The sequence below is a fragment of the Saccopteryx bilineata genome, chromosome 10, assembly GCF_036850765.1.
Source record: "Saccopteryx bilineata isolate mSacBil1 chromosome 10, mSacBil1_pri_phased_curated, whole genome shotgun sequence".
Taxonomy (NCBI): Eukaryota; Metazoa; Chordata; class Mammalia; order Chiroptera; family Emballonuridae; genus Saccopteryx; species Saccopteryx bilineata.
In genome coordinates this window covers 35,375,634-35,398,130 of record NC_089499.1, presented here as the reverse complement: position 1 = coordinate 35,398,130, position 22,497 = coordinate 35,375,634, and the positions used below count along the sequence as shown (strand labels likewise).

The 22,497-nt window shown below is 40.0% G+C and overlaps 1 protein-coding gene across 5 annotated transcripts in view; it reads left to right on the top strand.

Annotated features, from left to right (window-relative positions):
- The window catches only part of CPNE4 (copine 4), a 531,556-nt gene that overhangs the window by 381,923 nt on the left and 127,136 nt on the right, over window positions 1–22,497 (top strand). For all 5 annotated transcript variants that reach the window (XM_066245254.1, XM_066245256.1, XM_066245258.1 and 2 more), the window contains exons 5-7: window positions 198–272; window positions 11,483–11,566; window positions 14,573–14,662. In XM_066245254.1, coding sequence (XP_066101351.1) covers window positions 198–272; window positions 11,483–11,566; window positions 14,573–14,662 — 249 coding nt within the window. The remainder of the gene's footprint in view (window positions 1–197; window positions 273–11,482; window positions 11,567–14,572; window positions 14,663–22,497) is intronic.

The window sequence follows — 22,497 nt, the reverse complement described above, 5'->3', positions numbered from 1 at the left end:
TCAGTATAAATTAAATCTAGTCATCTACTGTTGTCCATTCCTTGGAAGTGCTGTGCCATGTTCACTAGTGTTGCAGAAAATGCCTTGCTCAACATCAGTGTTGATTTTTGAACCGAATGTGACCAAAATTTGTTCATAGCTTTCTGAGCTGAGTGGTCCAATCATTCCTGCAACTGATGGATACTTTTTTTCTTTAGGTGATTGCTGAAGAATTATCTGGCAATGACGACTATGTTGAACTTGCATTCAACGCACGAAAATTGGATGACAAGGTAAAGTATTTGGCATTAACCTTACTGAAGGAAATAATAAAGCCAGCACACAGAGTTTAATCAGATTTCTCCCTACAGCTATTTTTTCCTTTCAACCCATATTATGAAATAGATCAAAGATTTCAGACACTTTCCCCAGTTTGTGAAGTAAGCAAAGTTAAGTCTTTTTTCAGTGAGAAAAGGGGAGGTGGAAAAACAGATCCCGCATGCACCAGAACTGGGATCCACCCAGAAATCCCAGTAAGGGGCAATGCTCTGCCTGGGAGCAGCCATGGGAACCCTGCCTGTGGTGCAAGTGCAGGGTTGCTTTGTGAGCATTGGGTGCTGCTCTATTGCTTGGCAACTGAGCTCTTCTTAGCGCCTGAGGCAGAGGCCATGGTCAGCTCCCAGGGCCAACTTGCTCTAATTGAGCCATGGAGCATGAGGGGAGAGACAGAGAGAGAAGGAGAGAGAAATGAGAAGGAAAGGGGTGGAAAAGCTGATGGGTGCTTCTCCTGTGTGCCCTAACGAGGAATCAAACCCAGGCATCTGCATGCCAGGCTGATGCTCTACCACTGAGCAAACTGGCTAGGGCCAGCAATGTTAAGTCTTTATAGTAAAGCTATCCCCAAATTGTGAACTAATTAATGAAATAGGGGAGAGATAATAATTAAAAAGGACAATTTTATAACACCAAGATTTCATTTGCTCCCAAATACCAAAGCTCAGATGTACACGGGTAAATATGATTTAACCCCGTTTCCAGGGACATTTCAAAGGAAAAGAGAAAATGTGAAAGGGAAGAAAGTGACATTTATTAAGCACCTATATTTGGCAGGGTTAAGAGCTGTTCATGCATTATCACATTTATTCATTCTTATAATTCCATGTAATAGGTATTATCAATATTAACACTCTTTTTGCAGATGAGGAAACAGATTCAAAGATGAACTAAGTTGTCTAAGGCCACTCCAGGTAATCCAAGACAGGATTAACTATACAAGGATTTTATTAGAAGACATGCCAGTGTGGGGAACATAGGGAGCAGGCCTGGGAGAGCTGACAGACCATGATGCAAGTCTGGCCATGATTAAAGGAGAGAGGGAAAGGAGGGTGGATGGCAGTGTCCTGGAATGCCATGCAATCTAAGGAAGATTCAGCAAAGCTATCAAGGAGTCCTGGAGCCAAAATTGCTGATAAATTCAGTATACGTAACTTGTAGGTTATCCTGGAATTGAAGTTAGATAAGAGTGTTACAAGAAAAAGGCATCCGGGCTCTTCAGCTTTAGACTTGAAGAACTGACCATTTTCAACAGGCCAAGTTCTAATTGAAATTGTATGCATTTTACTGAATGTGACTGTTTTTTTGTGGGTTTTTTTTTTGTATTTTTCTGAAGCTGGAAACGGGGAGAGACAGTCAGACAGACTTCCGCATGCACCCTACCGGGATCCACCCGGCACACCCACCAGGGGCGACGCTCTGCCCACCAGGGGGCGATGTTCTGCCCCTCCGGGGCATCGCTCTGCCAGGACCAGAGCCACTCCAGCGCCTGGGGCAGAGGCCAAGGAGCCATCCCCAGCGCCCGGGCCATCTTTGCTCCAATGGAGCCTCGGCTGCAGGAGGGGAAGAGAGAGACAGAGAGGAAGGAGGGGGAGGGGGTGGAGAAGCAAATGGGTGCTTCTCCTATGTGCCCTGGCCAGGAATCGAACCCAGGTCCCCCGCACGCCGGGCTGACGCTCTACTGCTGAGCCAACCGGCCAGGGCCTGAATGTGACTGTTACACCAAGCTCTTCACTTATCTGACCCATTCCCTATTTAATACCTAAACCAGACCAGTTCATCTTAACATGGATAAGCAGTTAAGACTTTGTTGAACTGAGAAACAATTCCATCGAAACAAGATTTATGAGGGAAGTAATCACATACCCCAAAATGTGTTCGCAAGTAATTGGTAGGAGATTTAAAACTGCAAATCTTAGGGGGACCAGAACAACTAGACCCTTAATATCAGTGATGTTCACTCTTATACATCTAGTTTGTAGAGTTTGTCCTTGGCCTCCTCAACCACACATTCTCTGCCTGGGAGCAGCCATGGGAAGCCTGCCCGTGGTGCAAGGGCAGGGTTGCTTTGTGAGCATAGTGGCTGGGACCCTTGGTCAGTTGTACCCCCTGTATGTAGTGGGAGGCCTGCAAAGCATGTTCTTACAATCAACCCATCCTGTCAAAAAGTCGTTAAACTGAAGTTTTGATTCCATGTCTATCTGACTCCCATCTGTGTTCTTTCTGTCATCCCTCACACCTTCCACTCAGTCACAGGCTGTGTTAGTCTTGTGCATACAGGAAAAAGTTCTGCAGTCTCCACTTCTTTTAAAAAAATAAGGGGGTGTCTTCACCATATATTTATAATCTCCCTTCAACCATATCCTTAATCAGAAAACATACATTAATACCTGTATTCACAAAGGACTCCCTTCTCTTGGAGTACTACTAGAGAAGAGGGGTTTGGGGGATGTGGCATCACTTTTTCACATAATTGCTTACAGGCATCCAGCTGAAAAAGGTAAAGCTGTATCTTAAGCAGTTTCCTAAAGTCTTAAGCAGCAGCTTACCTCCTGGCATGCCTCATTTGCTTCCACCTACAAAAATACTCAGCCCGTTGGTATGTTCATTAGTTCACTCTTATTCATTCACTGATTCACTTATTCATCAGTCATTTAGGAAACCTTTACTGTGTGCTTGTTATGCATCAGATGATGAGGAAAGACATACTTCACGCCACTCTCACACCCACAACCTGCAATTTACCATCTAAGTGAAACAAATTTAAACAAATGATATAATAGTACTGCCGCCATGATGGGATGTGACAAGTGATGTGTAAGTGGGTGTCCTAAAAAGGGTAATTCATTCTGCCTGGGGACATCAAAAAGACTTTATCCTTATGAATGAATTATATCTGAATGTTTTTAGCATCCTGAGTAGACTGTGTGAAACTTTTACAGACTGCTGCCATTTGACATTAGCTTGAGCATGGCGCTGGGAACTGCAGTGTACACTGATAGAGGTTGGGTGTAAGCTTTTAACCTTCACTTCCTTGGGGTACTTATGCTCTTTCTCCCCTTTTTATCCCCAGGTTTTAGAATAATTCACCAAACCACTCTATGTAGTGTCTTTCCTGGTGCCATGATAAGCCATTGGATTGGTGTGCCTCTGTGTTAAGCTACTCATTTAATGGATTATAATGGCTTCTTTCCTTAGTAGTCTCTTGAGTACCACTAATTTGTCCTCTAACTGACTCATGCCACAGTGCAAGGGGACTTTGGGGCTTGTTAGTGAGCCCATTGGCTCTAAGGTGTTTGAACAGTTGCCTTTCATTCAAATGAAGGCACTGCTCACAAAACTGAAAGAGCCCCCATGTAGCATTTAATATGGTTCTTGCTGGCCACTCCCACCCTTGACTGTGCTGATTGCCCAGGGACCTGGTCACTACTGAGCCTCAAAGCCCCAGTGCTGTAGACCCAGGTCCTTTATAATGTGGTGCTATCTTTCTTAGACTCCTTAATATCCAGAAAGGAGCAGACCCTGTTCAGAACAAAGCAGAGGCCTTTGTTCTGCTTCAGTCTGGCCTGGAAAGTGAATGATCTCAGGTGAAAAGGGTAAGCTGTAGAATTTAAGAAACAAGATGATACCACAAAGAACATCTCCTACAACCTTTTCAGAAATGAAAGCTCTGATATGTGTGATGACTTACCCAAAGACACTACTACTTCACTGGGTATCTATTGTTACTTAACAAATCACCCCAAAAACCAGTGACTTAAATTAACAACTTTTCTATGTCATAATTTTGAGGGCCAGAAATTCAGGTAGGGTTCATCTGAGCAATTCTTCTACTCCTAATGACATTGACAGAAGTCACTCCTGATGCTCAGCTCGTGGAGGAGCATGTCTGGAGAGCCCACCCTAGTTTTACTCACGTGCTGGCATGTAGGGTGCCTGAAAGGCTGGGCTCAGCTGGGTGGTTCAGCCAGAGTGCCTACAAGGTGATCTTTGGTTAGTCTCACTTCCTATGTGGTGGCTGTCTTTTTCCAGAGAGAGCCTCCAAGGCAACCAGGTAGAAGCTGTGTGGCCTTTTCTGATATAGCCTTGGAAGTCCTGTATCACCACTTCCACTGTATTCTATTGGTTAGAGGTGGGCCATACGGCCAACCCAGAGCCAAACAGAGGGGAGTTAGACTCCATGCCTTGATGAGGGAGTAGCAAAGTCCTATTGTAGAAAAGCATGTAGACACCGGACATTGTGGTGGCCCTCTTTGGAAAATGCAATCTGCCCCAGTGTTTTTGTCATAAGACCAGAATAATATAGTACAATATTTCATGTCACAGCTGGAAAAATTGCTCCCAGAGCCTGACTGGTGGCAGCCTGGTAAATGGAATATTGACCTGGGATGCAGAGGTCCCAGGTTTGAAACCCTGAGGTTGCCAGCTTAAGCATGGAGTCACCAGCTTGATTGTGGGATCATTAAAATGACCCCAAGGTCACAGGCTTGAGCACAAAGGTCACTGGCTCAAAACCCAAGGTATCTGGCTTGATTGAGCCCCAGGTCTCTGACTTGAGGGGTCACTGGCTCAGCTTGAGTCCCCCCCCATTAGGGTACATATGAGAAGCAACAGTGACACAGCTACAAGTTGATGCTTCTCATCTCTCTCCTTTCCTCTCTCTCTAAGAAAAAAAAATAGTTCCCAGAGATTCTCAAGGAGGACCTCTTTCTAGCTTTAGCATTAAATGATGTTCTGGTTACCTGCATGTTAGCTTTTGAACTTAATTCTATTAATTGAGAAAATAGATCATGACTAAAAGCCACTGAAATAAATAAAGCTCTTAATTTTAAAACTTTGTTAATAAGTATTATGAGAGAAACTAATTTCTAGGTATATTTTAAAAATTGCAGTATGAATATGTGACAAAAATACACTGTGTCCAATTCAGACAGTGGTTATAAATGATTTGGATTCCCAGTCCCCTTGTAGTAATTCTGGTTACCCCCACTATCCAGATGCCTCAGGTAGAAAGCTTCCGGTCTAATAAAATTACCTCTTTCACAGATGAAGGCATTGAGGTTCCGAGATGTAAGATGACTTTCTCAAGGCCACACACACACACACACACAAATAATCAATGACAGCAAAGGACACAATCAGGTTGCCTAACTAAAATTTCAATGTTCCTTAAAGTGCCGCAACAAAGAATTGATGCTTCTCATCTTTCTTCCTTTCTGTCCCTCTCTCTGTCTCTCTCTCTCTGTCTCCATCTCTCTTGCTGAAAAAATAAAAATAGAATTTCAATGTTCCTTCCGGGTAGAGCATTAATGAATACCAGCTGGATTGGCCGTGGGATATGGAGGACCTGGTAATGCTCCCATGTATTTCAGGGAGGCAGGGAGCCAGGGAGGAAGGAAGTGAGGCTACACTGTGTATAGACAACTAACCTGAAACCGTGGTCCAAGGTCCCTAGACCTTTTCAGGAAAAGACATGAGGTCAAAACAATAATACTAAGACATTACTTTCTATCTTCACTCTCTTTCTCTCACACATGTACAGTGTTTTCCAGAAGCTACCTGATGCTTAATATCATAACAGACTGAATGAGAAATAGGTATGAGAATCCTGCTGTCTTCTATTGAGCCAATCATTGAAATGACTTGCATAAATCTAAAATAATTCCAGTTTTCTGACCATTTTTAAATTTGGAAAATATAATTATTTATTTCATTAAAAAATGCTCTCTTTCTTATGGCATAGTGGGTTTATTTTTATTACTTTAAAAATGGTATAGCATAGGAATATTTTTAATTTCTCACTTTTAACTTATAATATTGTAAATACTGATAGATATAATTCATGTAAACTGCTGTTGTTGGGTCTGCAAGGAAGCACTAAAGACTTCTGCAAACCACAATGACAGAGAAATGGCCTGTTTACTGTAATAGAAATGGTCATTTTTAACTTGTCTTTCCAGTGTCAATTAGCAGACCAGTAGCCATCTACCTAAAACAGAAATCCAGAGTCCTTGAAATCTGAGAGGTAGTCTTCAATGAGAGCCCCGCGTAAGATAGATTAGGTCTGCAGAAAATAACTTAGCATTTATCTGGGGACAATGCAATTCACTTCATGAAGAGATGGGCTTGCTAAGTTTTAAAGCACATTTATTACATTAGCAACTAGTTGGCAGTTAATCTAACAAGTAGTAAGTAGTCACTTTGGGACATTCAAGCTGACACGGTATTTTTTCTCCCCCCTTTCCCGACCAAGTATTCACATTGCTGTGTTGAAACTGATTCTCATGCTGGTGGTCTCCACATCTGTAATAGTAATAGTTATAAACCATGTGTTTAGTGCTCCCATATTGCTACTTTGATGGGATACAGTATAAGGAAACAAATCTGTCTCCAAAGCAGAGATGGGCAAACTTTCTATAAAAGACCAGATGGTAAAGATTTTAGACTTTGCTGGCCATATGGTCTCTGTCCCAAGTACTCAGCTCTGCCTTTGAAGAGTGAAAACAGACATAAGCTATATGTAAATGTATGAGTGTAACAGTGTTCTAATAAAACTTTATTCACAAAAACAGGCAGTGAGCTGGGTCTGGGCCACACACAGTAGTTTGCCAACCTCTTCTGTGCTAAAGCAATGTTAAATTTCTACCTGCTGTACTGTGATTTTACTATGTTCAATATACCTGCCTGAAAACTAATCCAGCCTGCATTAATGACAGCAGATTGTAACTAATGAGCATTGACAGTGTATCAGGTGTCAGGAGTCTAACCTGCATCATCTCCAAAATTCACAATCATATTCCCAAAGGTGGGCATTATTACTTCCATTTTATAGAAGAAGCATAGTGAGGCAAATTAAACAATTTGCCCAAGGCTAGGAAGCTATAGAGTTTAGATATGATCTCAAATTTTTCAGGCAATATTTTCTAGTACCAATATTCTATTTTTAATCACTATCATGGAAGTATACTGCTTTCTTTTCTATTCCAAAACTCAGCTGGTGTCTTCTTGCCCTCTCACTTGACTAAATTTCTTTCATATTGGACTAAAAATGCAGAGTAGTGTGGCATCCAAGCTATTAAAAAAATTCACCATAGCAAAACTTTGTAAAAATGAAGAGTCTACCAAAAATGTCTACCTAATTAATCTTATTGCACTGAAGTGTTCCAAGGGCCATCTTATGTTGATAGTCAAGCAATGATAGCTAAAAATTCCAGATTGTGGTCAAGTAACCATGCAATTAGACCCTGAGTTGTTTCTAAGCTATGAATTTCTGCGTGTACATTTAAGATATGTTTGAGCTGCTTACAAGTTGTTTTATTTTTAGAAATCAGATGCCTTCCTAATAGCAATCACCCCTGAGACTTAAACAGTGCTTTACAATGTGTCCTCGTCCATTCTCTTTTATTGCTGATAATCATTGCAGCAACCCTTTTCTGAGTGTTTACCATGCGCCAGGGACTGGACCCAACACTTCACATGTATCAGCTCCTCCAGTTCTTCCACATGCCATGAGGCAAAAGGAGACACCCTTCTATTTAGCCAGTGTGCTGCATGTTAGATTTTTAGTTACTTGAGGGAAGAGATCATATCCAGTCTGTCTTTCCTTGAGATGTCCTGACAGCAACTCTGTGCTAACCCTAAGTAGTATTTTAAAAGAATGCAAAATAAAATAGAAAAAGCATTGCAATATACTACCAAGGGAAAAAACAAGATACTAAAGTTTATATAGACTAGAGGATGATTATAAATATGTTTTTTTACAAGAAAAGAGAATAATATCTAAATTCTAGAAAAATATTTACCAAAATATTATTGATAGTTATAAAATTATGGACAAGATTATGGACTATTTTTTCCTTCTTTCTATTTTTTTATCTTTCTATTTTCTGTTTTTAAATTGACATGATAACATTTTTATTTTATTTTTAGAGAGATGGGATGAGAGAGAGAGAGAGAGAGAGAGAGAGAGAGAGAGGAGAGAGAGAGAGAGAAAGGGGTGGGGAAGAAGCAGGAAGCATCAACTCATAGTAGATGCTTCTTGTATGTGTCTTGACCAGGCAAGCCAGGGGTTTCAAACTGGTGACCTCAGCATTCCAGGTCAACACTTTATACACTGCGCCACCACAGGTCAGGCATGATAATATTTTTAAAATTATCAAAAGGAAAAGGGACTGATAGACTTCTTTCCATGTGATCAGGAATTTTTAAGTACAGTTTGCAAACACATTCCCTGAGGGATCAACAATCTATTTAATGAGACAAAGCCTGTAGCTCCTAGAGAAGGGACCCAAGAGCATTAGGAACCAGCTAATATGGCCCACATCCATTAAAGAAGAGAAGGGAGAAGGAGGTTCCAATTTCTTATGATGAATGTTGAAATAGAAATAGGCTCGAGGAGCGAACGTCTTGAATAGATGTGTAGAGGTGGGAATCAGCTAGATGTGTCTGGGAGGAAAATGGGCCAGTTTGGTGGAGAGGCAAAGTCTGCAGGGCAAGCTTATTAATGAAAGCAGCCATCATGGGTTCTTGTTGAGATTAAGGCCGTGGTCATCGAGCACTTTCAGAAATAGAGCAGAATGGTATTTCCAGTAAAGTTTCTAGGATGATATTCTTCATGACAGAGCCCATGTTATTTTCCAGCTCAAAATCCTTCTGTGGTTTCACACTGCCTCTCCAGGCTAGTGCAGAGACCTCAGATGAGCATTTAAGGCCCTTAACATCATGGCTCTTTCTTTGCCTGCATTGTCTCCAACTCCTCCCCTACGCATCCTTAGGCTACAGTGGAATTAAGCTACTTAGGTAGCTTAGAGGTGTGCTAGCTCTATATTTACTCTTCATACCTTCACTCAGTCTGTTTCCTCCCTACAATATCTCCCCCTACAACCATGTTTTCCAGTCAAAATCCACCAACTTCCCCTCTTCTCTGTTGTTCATTCATTCATTCATTCAAACTTAGCCCTAGGATATGTTTACTTGTGTACTTGCCTTACCACAAAATTAGGTGTTTTGGGGGAGGGGGCTGAGAAGAGGTTTTGCCTTTCTTTAATATCCTAACATCAAGCACAAAGGCCTCATAATGAGCATATTCCCTAAGAATATTTTGTTGAGTTGAAGACTATGATAGCTATAAGCTTTATTCTGCTTTGCTGCAGTCTAGATTTATGGGGAAATACATAATAAAAGTGTCATAACTAAAGCTATTGCTCAGAGGGCTTCCTATACTGAATGTTCATGTCACTCATTTATTTGTTCAACTATTGGTTCATATAGTCAATAAGCACAGTGTACCACTCAAAGCTAGACATTTGGGAACATTGCTGAGGCAATGATATAAACTTAAAGAAAATAAGACATAATTTCTCCTCTCTGAAAGTTTATGAAAGTTTATAATCTATTGGAGTAGTAAAAAAAGGATTTAAAGGAAAGATGTGGATAGGTCTGCTTCCAGTAATAAATTACCTGTTTGTTTTACATTATTCTCCCACTGAAGATAACTATAAACACTGGGTAAGATATAAGAGACATCTATATACACTGGGTAATATATAGTAGACATCTGTTTGAGAATCCTATGGCAGCCAAGATTTAAGGGGCCAAGAACCTGAAGAGAGGAAAAATCGAAATCCACTGAGGTGAATCAGACATCCTATGCAGATTTTTCACTCATGGCAATTCCTGAAGGTTGATTAGTAAAGCACCTTGCGTAAGGAAGCTGGGAAGCCTAGCAGAAAATAGCTACTAAGAAATAGAGAAAATGAACAGAGATTTTGGTAGTCTTGTGGAACCGGGGAAGCAACACTGAAGTTCAGGGCTACTGAGAGGGCTGTGGCTGAAGATTTGTAGATGCTTCTGAGAAGGGAAGTCGTCCAGCAGTCTGAGTGACATCTCTCAAGGCAATTCACTAATGAGCAAATAGCAGCATAAAGAGAAACTGAACAAAAAGCTAGAGCCAAGAGATCAAGGAAATAAACAGCCTTTGAGGGCCTTACAAATAAAAATTAGCATTCAGGGCTTGTCAAGAAAAAACAGCCCTCATAAACACTCAGTCTTTTAGTTGGACTCCTTTAAGGACTACACCCAAGGAGTAAATCAGGGGCCCCCAAACTACGGCCCAGGGCCACATGCGTCCCCCTGAGGCCATTTATCTGGCCCCCGCTGCACCTCCAATAGGGGCACCTCTTTCATTGGTGGTCAGTGAGAGGAGCACAGGATCCATCCTCATCCTGTGCTCGGGAGTACTGTATGTGGCAGCGCCACAAAGTGCAGCATGGCTCACGTACAGTACTACTTCCGGTGACGTGGGATGCACGCATCACGGCTCCGGAAGCGCGTCATATCACCTGTTACGGCTAGCAGTGACAAACATGGAACCGGACATTGACCATCTCATTAGCCAAAAGCAGGCCCATAGTTCCCATTGAAATACTGGCCAGTTTGTTGATTTAAATTTACTTGTTCTTTATTTTAAATATTGTATTTGTTTCCTTTTTTTTTTTTACTTTAAGATATGTGCAGTGTGTGTAGGGATTTGTTCATAGTTTTTTTTTATAGTCTGGCCCTCCAACGGTCTGAGGGACAGTGAACTGGCCCCCTGTGTAAAAAGTTTGGGGAACCCTGGAGTAAATGAATAGAAATAGATTGGGCCTCTAAAGACTTTGAAAGAAACCAGCCTCTAAATAGCTTAGTCCTAATTGGACTCAGGTCACTACCCATATTTTAACGGCTGGCTAGAAGCTAAAGACTCATCTAGAGCCTTTATAATCTTTTTCACACAGTGTCTAGTATTTAATCAAAAATTAACAGGCATACCAAGAGGAAAAACCAAGAAACAGATAGTAGAAACAAACCCATAGGTGATCCAGATATTGTAGACATCAGACATAGGCTTTACAATAACTGTAATTAACATGTTTAAGATAGCAGCTACATTGCTTCTCAGAGAACCGGCATTTAAATTGATCTTTGAAGAATACTTTGGATCTCAACCAAGTACTTACCTCTCAAAGGACTTTGAGTTCAGAGAGCAGTTCATTCTAGCTAAGGTTGGGTCACAGGACGAAGAATAAACCAGAAAAGGGTCAAATCCAGTGGTATTTGTTCAAGCGCTAAATAAGATGTGTTTGTGCAGAGAAAGGGAAACAATTCATTTCTGTTTATCTGTCTTCTTTAGGATTTCTTCAGTAAATCTGACCCATTTCTGGAAATTTTTCGTATGAATGATGATGCAACTCAGCAGCTTGTACACCGAACCGAGGTAAGAAGAGTCATCTTCAGCTGTGCATATTGTCTCTTAAGATAATAAATTGACCTGTTTTGAGAAACCCCTTACATTTCTTAATGTCTTGTAGCTATGTAGTCAAATGCAAAGTCCTCACTGTTCTCAAGAAGACTCTGTATTCTGTTTAGATGTTAAAAGAGAAGACCCTCTCTTATCCAAAGTTTTCATTATTGACCTTCAATGCAGATGGCCAGCAACTTACTAACAATAAGATTATAAATACTAACTAACATTTAATGAAGGTGACTAGGTGCCAAGCATTGTATTAACTGATTTTGTATGCAATATTTTATCGACTTCTAACAACAATTCCTTGACATGCTTATTCTTATCCCCTTTTTGCTGTTGAATAAACTGAATTTTGAGGAGTTCAAGTCCCTTTCCCAGTTCTCACAGCAAGCAGAGGATACAACTGAAGTTTGAGTTGAGTTTGTTTGACTCTGAGCTTCGCTGTAATTTGGAAAGACAATCTGCCTCCCCAGGGAAAGTTCCTACACTGGGCTAATGTCAACCCTGTCATATTGAATGGCTGTCCTGTCTCAGCAGCCACTGGTCTAGCTGCCATCTCCCTCTCACCTTCTCTCTTCTTTCTCCATGTGACTCCAAACCTCATGCCTCACTATCCAGCCCCCCACTAACACACACCACTCAACAACCAACCCCAATCTCTACTTTTTATTTTATGTTATGTTATTTATAAGCCAGTCCAAGAGAGTTCTGTGGAGTGAGAAGTACATTGATAAGGAGGAAATGGGGCAACTTTGATGATGACTTAGAGCTAGGAGAAGTCTGTTGCGCTTACCAGTGTTGCATAAAGGAAGAAGGAACCCTCAAGACTTGTAGGATAACAGTGGGGCTACCATGTTCCCACTACCCCACACTGGAAGTCCAGTTCAGTTTTCCTGAATTAACAGAGTTGCAGGTAGCATTAGAGGAACAGAACATATCATACTCAACGTAGACAAGAATTAAATAGTCTTGCATGGGCTAGCTTGTAGGTATCATCTAGTGCATAGTTGGCATTTAATAAAAGTATGCTTAATAAAAGTGTGAATCAATGAACAGAGTTGAGTATAGACATTGTATATATTATATTATATATACGTGCATATTATAGCATGATGTGATTTTCTGGAACTTAATCCCTGGGGCATAGATAGGTGCAACTGGGACAGTTTCACCACCACTGAATAAAACCTTTTCACACATAAAGATTCCTTTAGAGGACAGACCTTTTTTTCAGGAAAAGTAATTAAACTTCAGGAGGATCAGAAGTGGTGTCCATTCAGGCTTTTGCTATGGTCAGTGAATGGAGGCTTCGATGTGCAGGGAGAACAGTGATGAATGGTATGTTGTTGGACTTCTCGCATAGATCCTTCTCTCCTTTGCCCTTGACAGCACTTCTCAGTACTGACATTAGCAAATTCTCCTATCCCCATGAATCTCTAGAACTTCTCATTACCCCATTGCTGAGGGTCTCCCAGAATCTCACAAGAAATATAATTGTGAGTCAAGCAACATAACATTGTGTTTTTTTTTCCTTGCGAGCCATGTACACACACACTTTCTTTTCAGAGGAAATTTCTAGTTGAAATTTTGATTTGCCGTAGAGTTTTTCAAAACTATTGCAACAAAGCATCTTTACTTCTTAGTAATTTTATATGAAGGTGAGAATTTTGAGCTAATCCAGACAATTGTATCTAACTTTTCTTCTCATTATCACTTTGATCATCCCCCAGGGTATCAGAGCTCAAGACAGTCAACTCAGGAACATTATTTTTTCACTTTAATACATTAAGAGAAATTTAATATTGAGCCCATGATAAAATGAATAATTCATAGTTATATTAAGGAACCCAGTAGAAGAGAGAATCACATAAAATAATTACATTATTGAATAGAGAATAATTTTTTTTTACAATACTAAGACTTCTGCTAATTAAAAACTTCATAGGAAGAAAAATCAGTATGACAGAATTCCATTTAAATTTATTTGTATGTCCCCTACAGCAGTGCTTCTCAAATTTCATGTATCAGAGTCATCTAGGGGGGCCCTGCCCTCCAGAGATCCTGTCCCTGTCCCTGTCCCTGTCCCTAGATCTGGGTGGAACCTAGAAATTTGCATTTTAAACAAGGTCTTAGGCAATACAACTTCCTCTGCTTCAGAAATCCCACTTTGGAAACTCCTGCCCTCGAGTACACAGTACAGTCTAAGGCACAGAGCAGATACTTACACATCTTAAAACAAACTGAATTCTTTGAATCCTAGTGACTGACAGGACAAGACTTGACTCGTATGGACTCCTGGGCAGGAGTTAGCCAAGTTCATGATTAGCAAGTTGCTTTTAAAAGAGTGTCACTGTATTATAGACTTAGTTTGTGAAACTGAAGTCTGAAGATCTGCCCTATGTCCGTCATCCTTGGATAGCTAACATAAATATGCTCCTGGGATTTTTCCTTCTAGAAACTTCTCTTCTGAGTTGCAATCTGATCTAACTCACGATTGCGAGTTACCAAAGACCATTCAATTCTTTGGCAGTAGAATTGTCCTGCCACACGCCCACACACACCAGTAGTCTTGCCTATGCTGGCCTCAGTAGAAGAGAATTTATGCCATAGGACTGACAGATAGTCCTACAGAGCAGGGGATCTTTCATCAGAGGTCGGGGCAGCCCCACCTCACTAATCCAAACCCCTTTTGATATAGAACGGGTCATCCCCAACATCCACATACTGGACAATATTACTGTTCTTATTCATGAAACACAACCAGGCCAGTGATCACAGGACTTCTGCCCGTAATGACTCACTTAGTGGACACCCTTAAAAGATTTACTACTCCAGGTTTTTATTAAGGCACTCATTCCAGACAATTATTCCTTTTGTAAGTGCCACAGTGCTTCTCAAGTAGTTTTTATACTGAAATATGAAAATGTCAAGCATTTTCTCCCAACCACTATCTCTCTCTTTCTTTCTTCTCAGGTTGTGATGAATAACTTAAGCCCAGCCTGGAAATCATTCAAGGTGTCGGTGAATTCTCTGTGCAGTGGAGATCTGGACCGCCGGCTGAAGGTCAGAAATCTGTCTGTGTCAGAGAAATGCAATTTTTAGTGTATTTAACCCTCCTCTTTCTCCTCAAGTGAATGGTGGCAATCTCTGAGTTTTCTGTCCCATTTAACCAAATCCCTTAGCTTCTTTTTGGAAAAAGCAGGGGCTATTTTTTTCTGCTGGAGCCATTGAAACTCATGAGCTAGCCCAAGATAAATTCCAATTTTGTTATGTCAAGAGGCGAATGTTATAGCTTCTCAGAGACAAACTGGCAATAACTTTAGGGTATAATGGGAAGTTATTAAAAGCACAAATACTGCTGTAGCGATTATCTGCTGTTGTATAATGGACTACCCCAAAATTTAGTAGCTTAAAATAACCATTTATTTAACTTAAAATTCTGTGCTCAGCTTATCTAAGAGGATCTTCAGTTTGTCTTGATTGGACTCGCTCACACATTGGTGGTCAGCTGCTCATGAGCAGGGTGGCTCCGCTTCTGGGGATTAGCTGGTTGTCAGCTGGAATGATTGGGGTGCTTGGGCCATTTGTCTCTCCTCATCCAGCAGGCTTGCTTGGCCTAATACACAGAGAATGGTTTTAAAAGACCAGGAATAGAAGCTGCAAGGGCTCTTGAGACCTAGTCTTAGAATTCATCCATGGTCACTTCCTCAACATTCTATTGGCCAAAGCAAGTTACATGGCTGTCCCAGATTTAAGGGGGTGAGGAAATAGGAAATAGACTCTACCTGTTGGTAGGAGGAGTTACAAAGTATTATGGCCAATTTTTTCAATCTCACACAAATGCATTCTGAATATCATGGGAATGTAGAAGTTGGAAGAAAGATGCATTATGAGGGTTGGAATAACCAAAGGAAGAAAATAGTCTGAATGCCAGGAGTAAACTCCAGAAGACATTGCCTATGGTCTATGGTCTGGCCCTCTTCCTACCTTGGAAGTCTAAAAGCTTGAACATATTGTCAGTGTCCCAGAGTTGATTCTATCACTTTAGGTTGACTAAGTAAATTTAAGAGACTGGAGCCTGTAAAGCCAATTGGTTCACGTTCAATGAGAAGCATGACCATCAAGCCAATTTAACAGTCACTTCAGCTTCACCAGCATAATTTCTCCATGTGGGCAAACCATGGGACAGACAATTGTCAAAAGGTTGCTGTGATAGCCTGAAAGCAAAGCCAGGAATGCTGGATGATGGCGATGGCTAATGGCTTCAGGCTCTAAACATTTGGGGCACCTGTCTCCACAATGGGAACGTAAGGTCCATTAGGCAGACTAAGCATTCATGTTGGTCTTTTAGGGCACCAAATCTCAGGGAAGGTGTTATATGGGCATTGCTGATGTTTGTCTTTGAAACTATATTTTCCTCTCTCATTGGCCCCACAAATATTCCTTCTCTCTCCCTACCACTAGATTATTTAGAAGCAGATTCCAGGTCAGGACAGACTCACCCCTTAGGCACAATAAGCATAGTGCTGGAGACCACCATACTTTTAGGAGCCTACAGAAATGTTTTATTTGCTTTTAAAATAAAAAAAAAATGAACTTATAAAATTGAATTAAATGTTTTTATTTTTTCTCACATCAGAAAACAATGACATTTTTAGGATCCCCCAAATCTATTATAGTGGGAGTGGGCCCACAAAGGCAAAAGTGTCTAGGGCCAACACATCGTATCATTTTATCCAGAAATACTTCATTATACATCTCTAAAGGATAATGAATCTTTCTATAATCATAACCATAAGCCCATTATCATATCTAAGTACATGAACTAAGCTTCCTATTAATTGAATATTTTGCCACTATTCACATGTGACTGTCTAATTTGTTAAAACATTTAGGTTTTTCTTTGATTGGGGTCTAAACAAAGTTTAAGCATTGCATTAGACTGAAATGTCTCTGTAGTCTCTTCTTGTCTGTTAGTTGCCTCTTACTAATTTTTTTTTCCTTGCTATTTACTTATTGAAGAAAACAAAGTTAGTGTGTTCTGTAGCATTTCTCATATTCCGTGTTCCCTACAAACAGCTAGTTGGAACCTGATCAGCTTTGGGGCCTCTCTTCTAGCAAGAATGCTTTATAAGTAATGGTATTCTCTTACATGGTAACACTCATTGAGGAACATTGCCTTGATTCATTATTTTGTAGGGTTTCTAAAAGGGTGTTTTTCCAATTCTATTATTTCTTTATTATTTATTATTTAAAGTTCTTGTATAAAGAGTTTTCCTTTAACAACTATTTGATTTGCTATTTGTACATGAAAGGCAGAAATATGGTTTATTCATCCTATTTTCCTTTTTACCAATTTTCAGAATAATAAGTTATTTCTCTAGCATCCTACATAGGTGACTAGTGAGGTTTCTCAATACTATTAAGAATTCATGAATGTTTTAATATATACTGAAATATTTCGGTTATTATTCCTTTGAAAACTTGAGTTGTCCCATGTTTAACCAATGAAAACTCCTTCAAGCTGACTCAAGTTATTTTGATATAAATTTAATAGTGTATAATAGTTTCCTTGCTTTCTGGTATGAATTTCTTAAGGTCATAAATCTTTAAATTCTTCTTCTCCATAAGTGAAATTCCTCTATGGATGGCAACTCATATTTTTAAACCTTGTAATAATTCTTCTCAAGAGTTAAAACCTCTACCACATAAAACTATCAAGTTCATTTGTTTCATTTTATTTTCAGTATTAGTATTTATTTTTACAATTTAAATTTTGTCTTATAATTATATAAAACTTTACATGAGTCTAAAGTTGAAACTACAAAATAAGGTCTATTCCGGAAAGTTCGGCTCTCGCTCCATCTTTTCCATTTTTTACACTCTTCCCTTACAGATAATCATTTTGCACTACATTTTAATACTTAGTAGAGCTAGCCCCTCTTGCTTCTGTATTGCTTGTCTTTTTAAAGGTTTTCCTGGACATTTAGCTTGTTTGTTCTTTCCATTTAGCTTTATAAGCAACTAAGAAGCTTGATGGTATTTTTATTGAGACTGTAAAGGAAATATCTTTTAATATCAAGTCTTGGGGAGAGAGGCTGAGTGAAAATGGTGAAGGGATTAAGAAGTACAAATTGGAAGTCACAAAATAGCCATGGGGTTATAAAGGACAGCATAGGGGCATAGGGAATATACTCAGTAATATTGTAGTAACTATGGATGGCGCCAGGTTGCTACTAGACTTATATGGAGAGATCACTTCATAAATATACAAATGTCTGACCACTATGCTATGCACTTGAAACTAATATAAAAACAATATTAAGTGTCAACTGCAATTGAAAATTAAAAAATAAAATAAAAAGAAAGCAAGTTCAATTTCCTCTCTCCCTGCCTTAGAATTCAAAGGGGGGAAAAACTTGGATGATTCATGGTTAACTTCTGTTACATTTTCTGGAGATCTGTTGTTAACACTTAAATACTTTCTTTATGGCCTTCTGGACTCCAGGGCTGCTGATTTGGTGCCTGTTGCTAGTTCTCTCAGCCTAAATGTCCTGCAATTACCATAGAATTGTTGTTTGATCCAGCAGGCAGAAGAGTAAAATGTATGGAGAGCACTCTCTCTAGAAGTTTTAGCTGAAAACAGTGCTTAGCTTTGCTGCCTGTATTCTAATGACCAAAACTCAGGCATAGGGCCACACTGAACTACTAGAGAGACGGGGAAATATGGACTAGCTGGATGCCCAGAAAGAAAAGAAAACAGATATTTGGTGATCAGCCAGCCAGCTTTTCCACAGGGAGATACTTTTATTTTCAATTATAGTTGACATACAATATTATGCTAGTTTCAGGGTGTCCAAACAAAGAGCATAAAAGAGGTGACAAGATCTGTCCAAACTATTTTTCAAGAAAACTATCGCTGATCATGCTCTGTCTTTTACCCAGAAAAATTTTTTGAGGCAATCACCTTTGGAAAATACTTTGAAATTCTGAACTAAGAGCGCCAAATAGACACCAATCAGTACTGTGGTGAGATCTCTAATTTAAAGTGAAAAGAGAGCCCTCTTGTTTTCCAAGGTGGACATTTCCCCATTAGTGAGAACGTCCATCCCAATAAATCACAATTCCTGTGATGAGAAGCGGTTTCCTCACAATATTTATTCCTTCTATGCCCACATCTGCACTGAAAATGGAGACAGCTAAACCACTACGAGGAAGAGGCTTGAGAAGAATTAGGAAACTGGACAAAGTTGCTGCATGATGCAGGGGAAGGAATATTATAAATGGAAAGTCTGAGAATATTCCAGTGCAGTTTTGTGGAATAACTCAGACTGATGGGTCCCTGTCCAAAGGAGACTGCATGCTAGTAACGCAGATAGTCTCCTATGCTGGTTGCCCTTAGTTGTGTTGTTTTTTTAATTAATTATTTAGTTTGTTCATTTGTTTATTTATGCAAGCCACCTTACTATTCATTGCACCACCTTGTCAACATTGAAGCTAAAAAAGTTGCCTCAAAATCTCAGTTTTTATTTTTGCACTCTGGAAACACCAATTTTAAACCTAGCCTTGTCAATTGGAATGTTTCCACAAACTGGGCTGACATCTCTAGATGCCTTTGCATTGAGTCAGTTTCTGTAGGGCACTCAGCTGCTCTCCCACATTGTAAACGTTAAACTGGAATGTTGTTTTTTTAAAAAAAGTATTGTGATCTGCAGCCATCCTGGGCGTTTCTTTCTAGAAAGTCTTTTCAGCAGAATTATTAGATAAAACATGAAGAGAGCAATCTCTTAGGAAGAAAGATGGCTTTTATAAAAAAAAAAAAGGCTTAAAAGCATGACTCTCATTCAACTATCAAATGAACAAGTGCCAAAGATTTCTTTCAACTTACTCATTAATGAGGAAACCAACAGATGATAAGACTATTCTCCTTCAGGCCAAGAGAAATGACCCTTTCTTAGGCACTAGGCAGAGACAATCTAGTCTCACAGGCCCTCCTTCTCAGGGCTGGAGGAAGTGCTAGCATCTCCTCAAGGAGATGGTGTCCCATGGAATCCCAGCTGTTTGTCTAGTGCTTCCAGAAAGGGTTGGGGAAGGCCAGGGTTTTGTCTGTGGGAAGCCCATGAAACTAGTGTCAGAGGCAAGCAGGCTGACTGACCTCTAAGGAATGAATTATTCATTTCCCAAGAGATATGAATTACTCTCCTTCCTGTAACCTTGAACTCACTGCAGAGGAACACAGATGCTTGGCGCCGTCCAGGAAGAAGAAAGCTGGAATGATCCTCTCCCCAACCTCCGCTGGTGGAGTTAGAGAGAAACACGCTCTGCATGTTGACTACAGAGGCCCAGGAGGCAGGACTGCCCCAGCCAAGCTCCCCTTTCACCCTCTGTGGTCCCTAGCTCCTTTGCTCATACGGGAACTCAGCTTTGTTCAATCACCCAGACTGGATGGGACCTGGAGAACTTGACACATAGGAGAGGCAGATGCCTAAGTCAGGATGTCAATGTATTCAATGACAAAAATGTTAATAAATCAATGGAAACTATAATACTCATGCTCTATATACAGTTTGCCTTTCCTAATACCTAAATACTTATGAAGCAGAATTAGCAATCAGAATGTTACTTGGTGAGCACAGAAAATCAAGGGTGCATAAAGAGTCTTGAGAGATTCTACTCTGGTCAGCAGTTTGACACAAAGACCCTTGTGAGAATCTGATTAAGGTAATAGGATACTTGCTTTTGAAAATGCATACAGTGTTAGGGCTTTGTGGACTCATTAAAGCTGATCTCTAGGACCCAGACCGCTAAGCTGAGCCATGGTGAGTCTTGATATAGACTCTAACTTTGAAGAAGTTAAAAGCATGACTCTCATTCAACTATCAAATGAACACATGCCAAAGATTTCTTTCAACTTACTCATTAATGAGGAAACCAACAGATGATGAGACTGTTCTCCAACAGCATTTCAGATTTACATAGTCTTTTTCTTTAAACAAGACTAGGATTTCTAGAGACAAAATTGGTTCATGTCCTTCTTGGCATGGTAGTTTCTGCTATTTAGTAAATCATAAATTTCAGGATTATCTTTGCTGTATCAGATAGAAATCATTACATCATGTACAAGTTTAACATATGTAGCATCACAGAGTCTGAGCTCTTAATTCATAAATATTTATACTAAATAGCAATATCAACCAATGGTATATTCTTGTAGGAAAATAAATCACCTTTGGGTGGGCCCATTAAACACAGCTTCAGTATGCCAGTGAGAGGACTTGCCATCACTCTATTGGACTTATTGCCATGCTATGGATAATTTTTCTTAATAGCCTCAAATAGCCTCTTGAGTTCCCACTGCTAGAGCCTGACTGTATGCCTAAAATTACTCTTGGTCCCACTCAGCCCCCATCTCTATCTCTGAATGACTGGCAAGTTCTTAACCTTGAAGTGTCAGCTCAAAACTCAGTCACTCAGGGATGCCTTCCAGATCTCATTGTTCATACATACATTCCTCCAGTTACTCTCCATCTCGTCACCCTATTATAATCTCCCTCGTGGCATTTGCCATCATGTTATCACCATGTTTTTGTCTTTTTACATGTTTATTGATCTTCTGTACTGAAATGCAAGTACCAAGATCCAAAAGAAAGGAACTGGTCTGTCTAACCCTGCATCCACAAACCCTAAAATAGTGCTTGGCCTAGAATAGATGCTTAATAAGTATCTGCTTCATGAGTGGACTGATAGATGGGTTAATATACTTGCATGCCCATATGTACATTAGCTAGATCCTATGGAAGACCTTCTGGTAGTTTCTGCTATTTAGTCTGCCCTTTTAAAGGATCCAAAAATAAATAAATAATTCCTCTTATCCACTCACATATATTGGCATCACTGATTAATTGATTATTGCCTTCATATCACTTTTGACCTGGAACACCTTCTTTCATTCAAGGCAAGTCTCAACTCATTATGGAAATGTTTTTCCTTATTGTCAGTGTCTTGGAGAACAGCCCCACTGAAACCCATTTGTCATTATACCCTCCCCTAACAATTTTTCCCCTCAAATTGTAACATATCTTTCCCTCCACCAGCCCTGGAGGGAAAGAGTGGAAGAGAAGAGTCTGGATGAGGAGGAAACCAACAGGGAAAGCGACTTCTTCAGGAATAAAGAGCTGGAACAAAAAAAAAATCACACACAAAAAAGAAGCAATATTTTGGCCTCAAGTGGTTCTCACAGAATAGCTTTTGGAGGGTAAAAGGGCCTAAATGCCCTCGGAAAAAAAAAGAGGAGGAAAGCAGCTTTGTAGAGTGTTCAAATGTCAGGTCTCTTTCATTTCCCTGGCATGTTTCATGGTCGGATACATTGCTTCCTTCAATCCATCTCTGAAATGGCAAGGACTTAGTCTAGTACTAAAAATGATAGATCCTAGTTTACCTTTAAGCTGTGAGATTTTCAATGAAAAGAAATCAGGAGTGGGAGGTGGGGTGAGTAAGATAAGCAGGATTCAGTTAGGTCTCAGAGTGGTGAAGAAGGAAAGGGCCATCTTCTATGTTCTGATTTGCAGAACCTTTTCTGTAATTGACTTGTCTCTTTTTCCTGCATCCCTTTTTCTTAGTAATTAAATGTCTACCCAAATGTTATTGTCATTGACCACCCAGCATGCCTGGTTGCACTGTTATTTAAAACAGTTTATGGCAGGTAGCTCATGAAAGAGTAAAATCACTAAATGGACCTGTCAGGAAGCATTACCTCCAACTCATGTCTTCTGCAGACCAGCTAGCCCTCTTCATAAACTCTTTTACAATCTACTTACCCCTGTGACTCCCCAAAATGAAACTGACCCCTGAAAGCATCTAATCTACCAAATCATAATAAACCTTTTGACAGGTCAATG